This window comes from Patella vulgata, chromosome 6 (genome assembly GCF_932274485.2).
Source record: "Patella vulgata chromosome 6, xgPatVulg1.2, whole genome shotgun sequence".
NCBI classification, from domain to species: Eukaryota; Metazoa; Mollusca; class Gastropoda; family Patellidae; genus Patella; species Patella vulgata.
The window spans coordinates 13,374,645-13,391,926 of NC_065884.2; the positions used below are offsets into that span (position 1 = coordinate 13,374,645).

At 36.7% G+C, this 17,282-nt stretch overlaps 1 protein-coding gene across 1 annotated transcript in view; it reads right to left on the bottom strand.

The window, feature by feature from the left end:
- LOC126825248 (uncharacterized) overlaps nucleotides 1–4,986 on the bottom strand; it is a 44,007-nt gene extending 39,021 nt beyond the window's left edge. The window contains exon 1 of the mRNA XM_050554818.2: nucleotides 4,017–4,986. Within this exon, the coding sequence (XP_050410775.1) occupies nucleotides 4,017–4,121 (105 nt within the window). The 5' untranslated portion in view covers nucleotides 4,122–4,986. The remainder of the gene's footprint in view (nucleotides 1–4,016) is intronic.
- Between the last annotated feature and the right edge of the window lie 12,296 nt (nucleotides 4,987–17,282).

A 17,282-nucleotide genomic window follows, 5' to 3' on the forward strand; every position in this document is an offset into this window, starting at 1 on the left:
ACAATTTGAATTTTATAGGTCATTTTGTAAGTGCGTTGAAGGACCCCCTACCTCACAACACTGTTTGACAATTATGGACCAGAGAGAAAGAGAAAACCCAATAGGTTGGACAGACTTCCCCATACATTGTCACTTACACGCGGTGACTCGTTAGGCAGGTGGTTAGGCATGTACAGCGCCTTTTCAACAGAAAATTTAGGACAATTAGTGTCCAATGGCGGGTAGGACAATTTCCGCCTTCTCATCGAATTCCAAAGGGTCGGGGGCTCGGCTGATATGCCATATGAAGGACTAAATAGTAATTTACGTTTCATACCCACAGGTGCCACATCTGACAAGTGGAAATCGGCGTTTTAAAATCACAGTTTTTATCATCCCAAACCGAGGTGTGAACCAGAGGCATTATCCATGTAGTTCTATTAAAATCTCCACTCACAATATTTTACATCAATTATGTACGATTTAGATAAAGAGAGAAAGAGAGAGAAATGGGGTTTAACGTCCACTCGACACAAACTAGGTCATTTCGGGACTAACATATGGTTTAATTTTATTTCAATAATTCGCTTGCGCGTAGGGGTCTTTAGCAGTGGGAGGAAACCCGAGGACCCGGAGAAAACCCACGAGGTTAGACAGACGACCCTACTCCTTGTCACGTACAAGGGATTCGAAACCACGCCAGTTGACTCAATTTAGATAAAGAGCTGATCGTTCATTTTATTAAAGTTTTAAAAGAAAGATAATGAAAAATGAATATAATGAAAATTTCAGTCAAACTAATTTATTCTAGGCCAAGTTATGAATGTTTGAAGTTTTTTTTACAAAAATGTAGTGTAGATTGCTTATTATCTATTTCATCGTGACAGACATCACATCCATCATCATCATTTATTTATTGTTTGCAATTACCATCTGTGTTTGTCATCATACAGTAATATTATTCTAAGATATAAAGTTGACAAATACTCTCACAGATTCGTGTTAAACCTACTTGACCACAATATTCATTCCATTGTATTGATCTTATGTTCTTAGCAATCATCTTGTACTCAACCAGAACACTGCCTACATATCATCCCAAGAAACATGGCCATTATAACTATTGAATTGGTAATTTGAAAGCATCAAGGTCGTTATATTCTATGTCTTTCAGACATTCCAAAACTAGGTTTCCTTAAAGATGCATTACTCAGTATCCAAGTTCGCCTGTTGTAGGTCTTTATTTTGGATTCAAAAGTTATATAAATCATTATCATTTATTGAGATTGCAGTTCTTTAAATAAGTGATTAGGAGTTTGCCATGGATACGGAACACAATCAATATATATACTCTAACTTTCAATTTAAACTGGGAAATCTGACTCATATTGCTGGGATATGGTTTGCTTCGAATAAATATTTGAATTTTTTATGTCTGTCGGATAGGGGTGGCAACTGTTTTGGCGCCATCACGGCCTTATAAAAGAAAATCTTAATGAGAGAAAAGTTCCCTAGGCATGACATATACGGGGGTATTGCCCTAATTAAAAGGAAAAATCTTACAAAGTGGTCCAAGTTGTAACTATCATAAAGTCTGTCATTGAGTCAACTGGCGTGGTTTAGATACCCGGTTGTACGTGACAAGGAGTAGAGTCGCCTGTCCAACCTCGTGGGTTTTCTCCAGGTCCTCCGATTTCCTCCCACTGCTAAAGACCCCTACGCGCAAGCGAATTATGGAAATATAATTGAACCATATGTTAGTCCCGAAATGACCTAGTTTGTGTCGAGTGGACGTTAAACCCATTTCTCTCTCTCTCCAAGTTGTAACAACAAGGTAGGTCATATCATTGTCCCATGCATGATGTCCTATCGACAATGTAACCTATCTAATCTGCAAGTTTATGGTTCATTCCAAACTGGGACAACTTGGTATGTTAAAGGAAGAAGGTAAAATATATTTTCATTGATAGGATCACTGATTGATTATTAAACAGATTAGCTATCAATCAAATCGGTCACATGATCATTCACTTGTCGACATGGACTGGGCTAATGACAATATAATGTAAACAAATTGAATGGAAGACCATATTATTTTTATCATATAAATCGACATATCATATTCTTAAAATAGAAAGGTTGGGCGTTCACCAATAACTAAAATATCCATAGTGAAGGACCGAGGGTCGAAGATTCCAAAAGAATCGATGATTTTTACCTCTTTTGCCAAACCCTAATCGCTAATCGCGTTCATCTTATGCATTTTAATCTTACACTGCAATTGATATGGGGTTTAATATCCCAATTTTTTCTGGTTAATATGCCAGCGTCTTGCTCACTGAGCGGTCTGTTGATTTTCCGAATTTGAAAGGCGAAATCTGTCTTTTTGGAATTTCAGTTTCACCTTTGTTTTATTTTTTATTTTACTAGTTTAAAGCTGCATTATGTAAGATTTAGATAAAGAGTTGACAGTCCTCGCTATAATAGTTAAAAAAATAGATAACAAAAAAAATAATATGTTGACAATTTCAGTCAAACTACTTCATTCTGAGAGGAGTTATGGCCGTTGGGAGAGCAATGTAGTCTCGATTGCCATTGCCACCGTTGTTACGATGATAAACAAAGTCTCAATTGTCCATAACTAACAATCGTGTTTAAAGGAGCTAAATCGCTAATATTTAGGACCTACAAATTGACACAAATGGGTCGCAACGTATATAATAATGTAATATGAATGTAAATAAACTGATTTACATTCAATCGTTTCCGTTTTTACTCTAATTTCAAAGCAGCTTTGTTCGGCGAAATACGCCAGAAGTCTCAATTCAATGGCAATCTCTGGCGTCTGGTTATTCCAGTCTACACCGATAGTATTTATTGCGCATGTTCTCCAGATAAAAATATGGGGTCATCGTTTGACATGACTTGTGGCATATGTCTAACCTTGTTCTTCGAGTCGCTTGTTACAAATTGCGCTGAAACGCATAATGGTACACGATTCGTGTACCAATCGTAAAATGTTTATTTTGTCTTAAATATTGGATATCAGAAGCCCATCTTTCTCCGGTAAGATCACAACAACAATGTTGATTAAAATTGACAAATAATTCGTGTTTTCATTGTCGAAGGTTTTAGATGATATTGAGTTAGAGACTTAGCTACTTTAAATATGTTGAAAATCAAAACCATCCGATGGTCTAGAGATATGATTATGGGCTTGGCATGTGCCTAAATGTCTAATTAATGAATTATATAACATTTGAGGGGCCAAAGGAAAGATCTGCATTAGGCAGATTTAGCTCTTACATAATGCATCTTTAAGAAGGATGACCCTTGATTCCCTTTGATGTCCCAGGTTACTTCTGCATTTTTTATGGGCTTGATATACTTAATGTTATATTGTCGTTATACAATAAATTACTAAAAAAAGTTTTGATAAAGAGTCGAGTAATATTCAAGTATATTATGTCAACACTGATATTTATAAAGGTTCTTCATTCGAAATTAAAATTCAATATGGAAACAACAACCTGAAACTTTCCAAATTTTGTTACCTTTATTTCTTACTTCATAAGCAATATTTTATTCAGATTTGTATCTAATTGGTAGACAGGCATAGCGTGTCGCGTGTACGATCCCTGCTCTGGCCGAGAAGTTTCAATCCGACGTGAATTCCCCTTGTCTAGTCGTTCGGATCGGACTAGAAAACAGAAGTCCCGTGTATACATTGACGTGCACGTAACAGATCCCTTGGCAGTTGGAATTCGATATATAAGTAGGTCATAGTGCCACTGCCCGGGCAAAATGTCCCTCATAGCACACTGTATGGCTTATGCCCGTCTTCATTAGCCCAGTCGGAGACGAACAGTAGGACGTTTAAGCCCATTGCATTTCATTTCATTTTTCCAGAAGACTGCAAAACGAGATAAGAGATATTTTGAAACGCCGAAACTCACTTTAAGCGGTTCAGTCTCACAATATGATTAAAACAAAAGTTACTTTTAAAACAGAATATGTTTTATGAGAGTGTATCTTACCTTAGCGAAGCCATTAGGCAGACTCATGGACACTTCATGAATTGGTACAAAAGCTGAAACCCTTGTTTTGGGTTTAGCCTTGATGAAGTCCGGAAAATCGTCCATCTTGATAAAGATCACCGAAGCAAATAATTTAAATATCTAACTCAAATCCTAAACGTATTAATAACAATGAATCAGTTATTGGCCAACAAGAAAATGAATCTGTTTTTAAGAAAATCGATACCAATCGAATGCTACACTGCACACTATAAGTCAACAAAAACTGAAATTAGCTGCACAATGCAGAGGCCTGTTTTCTGGTCGCAGGTTAAAACTTGATTTCACTTCACATCCTCGCTTGTTCCCGACCATTGTTCAACCACATACAAAGTTTACATAGCGGCTACTTCTTATTCCAAGACCAGTTCTTTCATGATTAGGAATATCCTTGTTATTGAATTCCTTTCATAAAAACCCATTAAGATTCATGTCAAAGACTTGGGGTCATTACTTATACGTGTTGTTGTCAACCAAGATGAATAGTTCCAGAATTTCTCCACGAATGGCAGTCGTCATGGGTTTAAGATGGCCGATATCCGGTCGTAAAGCAGACGACAAATGAATACGTCCACTTGAATTATAACATGCTAGGCTCTCAAGATTCTCTAAGAACAAACTGAACAACTCGTTCTTTTAAATAATTCAGAGAGTTCTTAAAAGCTTCCATTGCATGTCAATTGCATGTCAATTGCATGTCAATTATAAATAACAAACTTTTAATTGATTACGATAGATATGCGCAGACAATAATTAAAGTATCATTTTACAGTCGCGAGCCCGGCAGTCATTCCATTAATTTCCACTTCTCGAAAGTTCTTTATAATTACCTCAACACTTTACCACTTTTAAGAAAAAAAATCGAATACACGAAATTCTTAAATTTTTAACTAATCTCCATATGCGTTAATATGACACGGCAGAAAGATGCACCATTAAATCCCTTGACAGAAACAGGTCATAAATGAAGAAATGTAATGAAGGTACAGCTAGTTAAATGAAAGCACAACTTATCGATATGAGTTTACATATACCTATTGTATGTAACTAAGTATCCAATCATAACCCAGTGAAACGTCTCGCTGGGTTTTTTTTATTGTCGTACAGTAGGACATTCATAAAAGATAATAGAATATTTGTAAGAAATGGAAAACAACTATTCAATATTCTATCAGCGACAGACAATAACCTTTCCTATTATTTACTATAACAGTTTAATAAAAGAATTTGCAATTCGTGGGTAGATATTAAAAGCGTATATGGTTGACATTGATATATGTGTGTTGTGGACGTTTCTACAGGAGATATTGTTAGTGGAATCTTGTATAGAGGTTTCTTTACACGTCTAGTTCGTTTTGTTTAACATTTTTTACATGGGACTTGAACAAACTATTGAATCATTTATTCTATACAATCTGACTAGTTATTATATCTGACGTGTGTATTACAAATGAAATGAAACGAAATGGGGTTTAACGTCCTACTGTTCTGCTCCTAACCTGGGCTAATGAAGTCGGGCATACATCAAACAGTGTGCTATGAGGGAAATTTTGCCCGGGCAGCGGAACTATCGCCTACTCTTATATAGAATTCCAACTGCCAAAGGATCTTTTACGTGCATTCCAATGTATACACGGGACCTCGGTTTTTCGTCTCACCCGAAGGACTAGACAGCTGTCCTTGTCAGTCCCTCTGTCCTGCATCACTGACAAGGGGAAACCATGCCGGAAAATCTGGATGAACTTTCTCGGCCGATGCAGGGATCGAACACCCGACCTCCAGGCTAGCGAGCCAGCGTCTTACCCACTTAGCCATGTGATCCCCCTATACAATCTAACTATATAGTTATTATATTTGACATGTGTATTAAAACATACCAAATATATATTTATCTTATTATTATTTGAGTATGTTTCTTGTCTATTTTTCGATTACCCGGTTGTACGTGACAAGGAGTAGGGTCGCCTCTCTAACCTCGTGGGTTTTCTCCGGGTCCTCCGGTTTCCTCCCACTGCTAAAGACCCCTACACGCAAGCGAATCATTGAAATAAAATTGATCCATGTGTTTGTCCCGAAATAACCTAGTTTGTGTCGAGTGGACGTTAAACCCCATCTCTCTCTCTCTTATCTATTTTATCAATCAAATGCCTGTATTACATCAAAACCAAATAATGACAAAGCCTTTTCACCTATACGTACATATCAAAGTTACGTTATATTACACTCTTTTCGGGGTGTTTTTAATTAATTGCAAATACAAAGATAGGTTGCCAGGTAACAAAACATGCGCCCAATGAGCTAAATCGTCCGGGCAGTCAACAAGAGTTGTCGCATATTCTTACTTTTGTCGATAATGAAACAATTAAAATACACTAAAATCTGATTAAGAGAAACAAATCATTAAGTAATCAGAAAATTGTTAGAATTTGTTTTGCCCATACTAACGTTTAGTATACAAAACATTTAATATCATGGACTTAGCTGTTCAAGTTATCAAAATTCATTGAAAATCAATACTTGTTCGTCTGAATACCTTAAACTCTGTGTATCAACATTGTGTATAAATTTAAAGTCCATCGGATATTAACTTTAGCCCCTAGAGCGTCCAGAATATTTTTCAAAGTGAACAAAGGCCATAACTCTGGCAGTAAATATCGGAAATCAATGAAAATCAATAGACGTCTTCGTCTCATGGCCTTAAACACTGTATATAAATTTAAAGTCAGTCGGACATTAACCTTAGCCCCTTATTAACAAGCAATTGCGAATGCCGGACCGATGGTCCGGCGGACGGGGGCGATGACAATATTCGACCACATTTCAATGTGGGCGTATAAAAATGAAATGGGGTTTAACGTCCTACTGTTATGCAGGCAGTCGGGCTAATGAAAACGGGCAATTCGTCGTGGCATGCTCCTAATCAACCGTCCAATCACGATTTGGGGTAATCTGACCCACTGCTCTTGCAGTGCCACGGCCAATTCTTGCAGTGTTGTCGGTTGACGTTGACATCGACGAACACGTCTCCCGATCAAATTAAACGTAACATACTAAAGCAAAGATACTCTAAACAGTAAATTTTATGCAAGAACCGATAGGAAAGCAAACATGGATACATAAACCAGCATGCGGCAGTTTTCATCAACCTTTCCTTGAAGTGTCAAATTTGACAATGAACCCCTCCCACGTGTATGGCGCTATTGCGTGTCGCATGTGCAACTCAGTGGTTCTGTTGGGGCGATAAGTTCTTCATCTGTGAACATACTCTCAAAGCATTCAAGTTACCATGACTATTTATCATATCACAACTTGCATAGGTATTTGCATTTCAATATCCCCTACTTTTATTTTGAAGAGTATATATGAGCGATATAAATATCTTGGTGACAATATCAATATTTATAACATCAGAACAGGAAGTACCCGATAGTGTTGTTAAATTACAGCCCTTTGATTTGTGTAGACATTTAGTAATATATTGATATTGCACGAGTGCGTTAGTTAGCACGAGGGCTATATCTATATATTACGCAATGTCTTGCACGAGGCCATTAAAGAGGAAATTGCAAATTTTCTAAGAAAGTCAAAACGTAATTATTTCTACGTCTTTAGCTCAATAGGTTGTCAACTCACAATTATACGATCATAGGTGTCATTCTCGCACTTAAAACTCATTTACACAGGAAATAATAACACAATTACCTCCCAATTACCTCCCTTGTTTTATATTCTCCACCATGGAGTAGCTTTTTTCAAACGTTAGAAAATGAAGAAGAAAATGATATTTTTGCCAATTTCTCAGCTGGCAATAGTGAATTATAGGATTAACAGAATTATTCTTTAACAAGGTAGGACTGTTTTTGGAAATTTTACAACCATAAAAAAAACGAAACGAAATAGGATCTGTGTTTTAATCAGGCGTTATTTTAATAAATTTTTAAAATATAACTTAAAAATTTGCAATTTCCGCTTTAAACAACTTAAAATACAGACACTATCCAGCACGTGCATTTCAATGAAATTTGTCACGCGGAACCGATATTTCAACTTTTATAAATAATGTTTGCTTGGCACATTGTGTTGTGCTAACATCAAAGGATGACGTCACATCTGTATTTCGATTGGATATAAAGTACGTGCTATTATTCTCGGGTTATCTTTTCAATAGGTAATTCACGATGGGCATTAGTTCAAAATGTCTGACTCCTTGTTGATCGCTGACAGCTAGAGAAAGAGTCAGTCATTCGTTAAAATGTTGTTTTTTTTTTCTGATAAACATTGCATAACAGTATTAAACTCATTTTAATACCCAAAAATCTTGACCCCATTTTAACTGTCTGTTAAATTGGATGGGGCCCCCAGTACACGAAAAAGGGCTCACTGGGTAATTTCGACTCTGCTTGTAGACATCTATATGTTTATATTGCCGCCAGTTTGTCAGATCATTGATTTCTTGCTACGCTTGGACAACGAACACTAATTATTGGAATTTTCTAAACCTGTACACTTGATACCATTGATTGGGGCTTATAAACTTGAGGTTTGGCTAAAGGTTTCTCATATATAGCATTTTATTAATGTCTGTCTGCATTCGTACCTTGACAATCTGATTAAAACACAGATCCTATTTCGTTTCGTTTTTTTATGGTTGTAAAATTTCCTTTTACTTGTCTTTACCACACTAGGATCTGGAAGAGTTTTATTTAAGCCGCGTTCTTGTTGATGTGAGGGATTAACCAATTAAATGGTTTGTTACGGCGAGTTCTTGGCGTGTGGTGCACGGACCTGTGGGTTAATCAACTTTCTGACTTCTGACAAAACGAAACGAAATATGGATGTGTATTTTAATCAGATTATACCTTGATTGAAGTTTGAAACATAATTATGTTCTAATACGAAAAGAAAGAGAGAGAGAGAGAGAGAGAGAGAGAGAGAGAGAGACAGAGAGAGAGAGAGACAGAGAGAGATGGGGTTTAACGTCCACTCGACACAAACTAGGTCATTTCGGGATTAACATATGGTTCAATTTTATTTCCATAATTCGCTTGCGCGTAGGGGAGGAAACCGGAGGACCCGGAGAAAACCCACGAGGTTGGACAGGCGACCCTACTCCTTCTCACGTACAACCGGGAAATCGAAACCACGCCAGTTGACTCAATGACAGAATTTATGATACAGTGCGCACGTGCTAACCATTCCACCATCCAAACCCCCTTCACCAAAAGAAGAACAATAACAAGATGAGTAGCGGTTACCGACCAGTTCCTTGTTCCTGGTCCAAAAAGGATCAATATTTATATTTTCTTTCTTTAACTTGTGTTACTTGCCCAGAATAAACCTTACAATGAACCTAAGGAAATATATTTTTCATATTTGCAAGGGGTGGTTCGCACACCTCCCTCGGGGGTTTTCGCGCCAACTGAAACCTCCCGGGGTTTTTTTTCTTCATTCGTGTATTACAAAGATTATGATGAATTTAACAACTCTAACCGTTCATATAATTTTTGTTTTAATTTCTTGATTAAATGTTAAATAATCAACTTGAGTACATCAGCATTTTAGATAATTTAGGTCTTAAAAATTATATATACAACGCAAAATGCACAATCTGGATCGACAACGTTAAGAAATACAATCTGAATCGACAACGTTAAGAAATACAATCTGGATCGACAACGTTAAGAAATACAATCTGGATCGACAACGTTAAGAAATACAACAAATGTAAATTGTAGCCATAAATCATTTTTAAAATGAAATGAAATGGGGTTTAACGTCCCTACTGTTCTGCTCCGACTGGGCTATTTTGCTCGGGCACCGGCACTATGGCCTACTCTTATATCGAATTCAAACTGACAAGGGATCTTTTACATTCACGACAATGTATACATGGGAACAAGGGGAAACCACGTCGGAAAAAATCATTTTTAGTCGAGAGCCATGGGATACAAAATGAAATGAAATGAATTTGATTTAACATCCTACTTTTCTGCACCGACTGGGCTAATGAAGACGGGCTTGTGCCATAACAAACTTCTATCAGATAAAATTAATGGATCCAAAAATGAAATGGGCAGGGGCGTAAATGTTCTGCTCCGGCTGGCCTGATGAAGACGGTCATACGCCATACAGTGTGCCATGAGGGAAATTTTGCCAGGACAGCGGCGCTACGGTTTACTCTTACTGTCAAGGGGTCTTTTACGTGCACGGGGCTCAGTTTTTCGTCACATCCGAACGGCTAAACATTGAGACCAACATTGTTGTACCTCTTTAAAATGTACATAAAATTTATAAGACAGCTTTGTTATATTAGACGTGTTGTTGCTAACATACCGTTAAACAAACCTCTATATTTATAACTATCTTGTCATGGCGTGTTCTTTACTGTACACTATGATCAAAAATAGACTTCTGTATATACGACCCTTATCATTACAAACACTTAACCTATCATATGAACTATTAATTCTATGTTTACAATATCATTAAAGTTTTTTTTTAAACGAGTTGTCAGTTTAAAGAAAAGGGGGGTGAATCCATTAAATCTTCAATACACCTATAGACAATTATAACTGAATTAGATCATTGAAAACCGTGTAAACAGTTGCCTAAATATGTCTAAGTCCTAAGTACTCGAGTGTAATGCCCAGTTAACAGATGAAAGCCAAGAAAATAATTCATTTTTGACCTGGTATTCCATTATGTTCCAACTATATAATAGAGCTCTGATATGAGCTGAACGAGGTTCATTTTAGTCAAGTTCGCGCTGACACTGTTCGTCGCGTTTCAGTTCATATATAGAGTAACAATCAAGGATATTTGCAGTTTACATTATTGCCCAGTAGGTGTCTTAGAAATCGTGTTTATAAGCATGTATCTATTATAGGGGGGGGGGGAGCTGGGATTTAATGTCCACTCGACACAAACTAGGTCATTTCCATAATTTGCTTGTGCATAGGGGTCTTTAGCTGTGGGAGGAAACCGAAGGACCCGAAGAAAACCCATAAGGTTGGGACTGGCGACCCTACTTCTTGTCACGTACAACCGGGGAATCGAAACCACGCCAGTTGACTCTATGACGGACTTTATCATACAGCGCGCACGTGCTAACCATTCAGCCATCCAACTCCCCATGTATTATAGGTCATTATTAGATATTACATTGGTACCTACAAATGGTCTGTTAGCATCGGAAAATAAAGTTGGGGTGGGGGGAGGAGGGAGTAAACGATTTCTTGAAAATAAGTTATACATATTGCCTACAAGTGGAAGTGTACGTTAATACCAACGAATGAACGAACGAACAAACCCAATAGTCCTGGGCCCTGTTTCACGAAATTTTACTTTAGATACTTTAATTTTGATTGGCTAAGCACTAAGATCAATCGAATATTATCCAATCAAATTGGAAGGGGAGCATGGTGAGAGATTATGTATTCTATGAATGTATACTGTAGTTTTGGAGAAAGGGATGGAGCTTTCTAAATTCGAGCAATTGTTTCATGATTCCACGACTTTCTATTCATTTCTTAACATTGGTCCCTAGCAGACACCCACTGGCGAACCACGGGTTATTCGGGGTATATTCATTTGTGGACAGATGATAACGCAGTTGGGCAAACTTCGGTTATGTGTGTGGGGGGGGATCTTAAACTAAGGAACAAATATTTGAAAATTATTGATGGGGCTGAATTGTTCCGATGGACCTGATTATTCATTCAAAACGTTGTCAAAATTGCCGATTCAAAGATCGTAGTCGTACATATATTTCAATGAACAAAACTGGTTAATTCTGTGTGGCGGGCTCTTAAAACCTTTTGTCGAGTCTCAAATCACTATCTGATGATCTGTCAAGGAAATGCCATCGTTTACTCTTCAGGGGGGTATGAACTGCTTGACTAAAAACCTGTCCATTACTATGTACTGTGATAACTTCCCATTGTACTTATTTTGTTCTTTTCCAGCGAGTAATCTATTTCATCGTGTTATTGCTGCGTTTTATTTACCCCTCAGCAAAGTTTATATTAAATAGTCGTATTTTTCAGTCCAACTCAGTGAAAAAATGAAGGTGAGGGCTTTGATAGTGTACGGGAGGACTGCATCAAGAAATAACAAGAAACCCAAAGTGCAAACCCGCGTTCAAGACAAGACAATGCATACAACATATACGGAAATCGTAAGCAATAAATTTAAGTAAAACGTACTGTCAAATCACGTAAAGGAGGGGGTGGTAGTAAGCGATGTATGTGCTGTGCAGTCTCTAAAGAGTTACGTAATATAAATTATTTGTCGGGTCAAAACCTTAACATTTTAAACTAAGTACGCCTAAATGAACTGGGTTGTGTTTTTGGTTTGTTTGGAGACACAGTACGAATGTCTGGCGGATTGTTAAAATACATTTACTTCACTTGTAGTGAGAATTTTATTTTTTTTAAAAAAACAACATATATTTAGGCAAGGTGAGTATAGGTAATCTTACCCGAGTTATCTCCCTTTGAGATCTGGCAGAATGACTAGATGAACATCTGGCTGGTATGTTAGATTCAGATATACTATTGACTCCTAAAAATTTAGATTCAGCAATTGTCAGTGGAGTGTCGTACTGTGGCATTAGCCTGGATGTCAGTTCCGACACGTTGATATTTTGTCCGTCGACATAAGCTGATGTTGGCCGACGACAAGCGGATCGACTCCCAATCGGTGTATAGAGACTTTTTCGAGACGAAGAACGAGACGAACTTCTTGTTGATGAAAGATTCTTGCGATTGCTGTTTTCTGAAGCACTTCTTAAGTATATGTAGTTTTTGCGAATTTTGTTCTCAGAATTTGTCGGTGGTTCTAAAATGGTGACAGAGACTGATGTTTTCCTGTTGACGTTATCAATAGATTCGTTTGATCGTCTGGCTGTATTGGCGCCATTATCGTCTGACTCTAAATCACGTGACACTTCCTCGAGCGATTCAGAAATCGTATGACCATATTCGATGTTACAAAGTGGTGTGTTATACCCACTTATATCACCACAACTCGACTGTGTTGAAGAATTAGACGATATACTTCCCATCGTTGGTGCCACCGTTCCAGTGCGTTGATTCGGGGTTTGCAGAGCATCACGATTATTTGAAGTATTATTGGTCCGTGGTTCAGGATTATGCAGGATACACACAAGATGGTCTTTTGTTGAAGTTGCTTCTGTCACGGATACCGGCATCTTCCTTTCACTCCTTTGATGCTTCTATAAATGTATCCAAATTCACGACGCCCTTGCCACACAGTGTCTCTTATAAAATAATATAATAATAATATCCCATAAACACACGAAGATTGTTCCTACTAAAATGTTTATCTCCTATGAATCACTAAATCTTAAACTTCGAACAATTTACCTTCACTCCATGAACTAAACTAACGAAACCCGCCTTTGGACAAAATAACCCACTGAATTTAATAAGTCCATAATCCAGGCAAGTCTGTGAGATTTTGTAGTGAATGGTTATTAATCGCTATGTGACTATGATACACATCGTTTTTAAAAGATGGGTAGTTACAATCCGTATGCAACTAACGATCATTAATAACTAATCAGAGAGGATTAAACCCAATCCTAAATATCTGTTAATCCAAATGGCGACAAAAGTACAATTTATGACGACAGTTAATTAACTACCATTGACTACTGTTGAGTTTTATATATGAAGTTAAAATTATTTTGAGATAATCCTCGGAGTTACAGGTGCGAGATAAAAGACTATACGACGTGACCAGACTATACAATTACCTGTAATATTATACCTGTGTTAGTAATTACTGAGCTATTATTTCACAAATTCTAGTGGCGGATTTGAATGGATTATTTTATATAGATAATACCTATAGAGCTAGATATATATTTACCTATGCAGGTCTTATCGATTATGGCAGTTGACTGTGAACATATAAATTGACTGATTTTCTTTCAAATATTCATTTGAAAGATTTCACGATATATATATTTTTAAAAAAATTATTATGGAAAGAATTAAGAGACTTTACAATGCTTTACTTGTTGGGTTTATGGTGGATAATATATTTTATTTTGCTCTGTAATGAAATATTGTATGTGCTAGATAGAAATAAATATGTCATAAATACAACACGTATGTATAGTATATATTTATCTATCCAAAAAAGATAAGTACCAAATACTTCCTTAGTTAAGATTAATAGACTATAAACAAGAAAAAAATTGTTGGTTAAAAAATAAAACACCCTTTAATTTATTTGTGGTGCAAAGACACCATTGGCGTCTTCACACGGGTCGACATAATTTAAAATATATTAGACTACAAAAGAAAAAAACTGTGATTGTTAAAACAAGTATGATCGTACTTTGGATCAAGAAGAAGCATGCCAATGTTCATGTCGATCGGGCTTGAATTGACAGCGCCTTGGGCCTTTTTGAAGAGCGTCACCCCAAGAACAAGAACAAGAACACGATGGGTATAGCGACCAGTTCCTGGTAAAAAAAAACACTCTTTAATTTGTGTCAACATAATTGCAGTCTATTTCACTGAATTTTCTTAAATTACATAATGAAGGAAGAATAAAGGCAATAAAATATAATTTATAATACATGTAAATAAATATTGTATATCTGGTGGATTGAAATATATCTACCATACGTCCACTATATTTGTCTATGTAAAAAAGATAAGTATAAAGCACATCCTTGGTTAAAATTAATATACTATAAACAAGAAAACAAAACAGTTAAAAAGACACCAGCCTTTACTTATAGTTGAGGGGGGGTGCGTATGGTTAGCGCGTGCGCGTTGTACAATAAGGTCTGTCATTGAGTTTTCTCCGTGTCCTCCGCTTTCCTCCCACCGCTAAAGACCCCTACGCGCAATGACCTAGTTTGTGTCGAGTGGACGTTAACACCCCCTCTCTCTCTCTCTCTCTCTCTGTCTTGTCTATTAATATACAAGAAAACAGAACAGTTAAAAAGACACCAGTCTTTACATAAAGTTGATTGCGTCGCAAGGGTTTTATGTTACGGGGGAGGTGTGTGTGGGTGTGGGTGTGTGTGGGTGGGTGTGTGGAGGTGTGTGTGTGTGTGTGTGTGTGTGTGTGTGGCGGGGGGGGGGGGTGTCAGTGTATTTGACAAAATTTTGTGAAATTCCATAATAACGGAAGAAAATGCAACGAAATGTAATATTTTAATAACTGTGCCTCTTAAGTGTTATAAAAAATATACTTTTTATGTTGTCACTTACGTTTCAATAGAAATATAGACCCGATGGGAGGGGGTAACCATTTAAAGGTAAGGGCCAGGGTATTATCATTCATAGGCCAACGCCAAAAGAAAAATCTGCGTCCTTTATACGTGCTCCTGCGGGCGATTGCCGCTCCACCCTACCTGTTACGCCACTGCTTCTAGTGGTAATAAATACTAAACCTTCTTATTAATTATTTCTTAATGTGGTTTAGGTGTGATTTTTTCGAAAGTGTCTATAGCAGTTTCCTAATGCATACAGACTAATTTACACAAACTCTGGTCTGCTGAAAAATAGCCTAGAGTATGGAAGGTACATGAAATGAAATAAAGTGTGGAGTGACGTCCCGCGGTTCTGCACCAAAAGGGATAATGTATGAGAAAGATTTTGCCAGGGGAGCCGCATTGCTGCCAATTGTTCCTCCAACAGACAAGAGTTATTTTATGCGAGACCCCGGTTTTTTGTCCCATACGACAAGAGGCTTTTCAACGCAAGGCCACCCGTCCAACACTTATAGTGACCAGACTGGAAACACCGGACTTAATATTAATCAGATTAAGATGTACATGTATAGCCAGAAAAAAAAATATTAATTTAACATGAATAGCCAGAACAAGTTTACTAATTTAAAATGAACATTAATCCGATTAAGATGGCAGCCAGAGCAAGTAGCCTATACTAATTTAAAATGGCCATTTATAAGATTTAGATGTATAGCCAGAACATTCATACTATTTTAAATGAACATTAATAAGATTTACATGTATTAGATGTATCACTATAATCCGGGTATCATTTAATCGTGTGTATTTAGCACTAATTTCTTTATTAACATTCATCCACTATCAAATCTTTGTTTAAAAATTCGTAAAAACCGTTTAAAGTCAGTTTAAAGCTGACCATTAAATTTTGATAATGATTGTCCAATTTACAAGCGTTTAATTTCTTGATCACTGTTAAAAAATAAACAACCCAATTGATTAATTTTTGAACGGTGGTCAGGGAATTAAATACTGTAAATTGGACACTCATTATCAAAATTAATCAGTCAGCTTTAAACCGAACACAAGTACAAATTAGATGATATTGGGTGATTTTAAATGATTTTTACGAATTTTTAAACAAAGATTTCATATCAAACGAATGTGAAAGAAATTAGTACTGAATACAATGTGTAGACTATTTAATTCATACAAAAAATAGTGTTCATTTTTATGATACAAATATTGCTTAGTTCGTGACTCTTGGTTTGGGTGTTAGAAACGTAGCCATTTTATCAATCTATTAAATTAATATATCAGTTAAAGGCTCTCGGGTTTGATAGTGGATATTTTTTATCTGTCGGTTTGTTCTTTATTTCGTAATTGTTGTTAGGTAGAATTAAATATATCATATTATCATTATTGCAGCGGAGTCTTGTCGTACAAGACGAAAGAAAGCAGTAGTGGGACCATTTCTACCCTGCTCCTGAGATAAAAATATCAAACTTTTTCTAAAAAAATATAAGAATGTAGGCTAAATACAGGGTTGGCGAAAAAAAAATGTTACCCATTCAGAGAAGGGATGCATGGATTGGGCATATCATTAACTATTGACCCCCCCCCCCATTTATTTTTCCGGGGGAGGGGGGGGGGTCTGAATATACTTGGACCCCCAAAACAATTTACAATTATTAGGATTAGTTAAGATTATATCTGTATAAAACCTGTACATATCCCAATATGGTTTATACTGCCAAAATAAAACACAGAGATAATCATCCTGGAAACGTGTGTGAAGTGAAAAGTACCTGTGTTCCATAAAATTTTGTCTAGTTAGCCTGTCAGTAATATTTTGTTAATTTTTTTCTGCCACTTATCAGAGTTAATCGCATGTAGGTACCCAAAAACATAACCGCCTAAACCAAATATTTATCGCCCGCTCAGCCAGCAACGTAACCATAATGCTTTTGCACGCGGTGTCTTGGTAGACA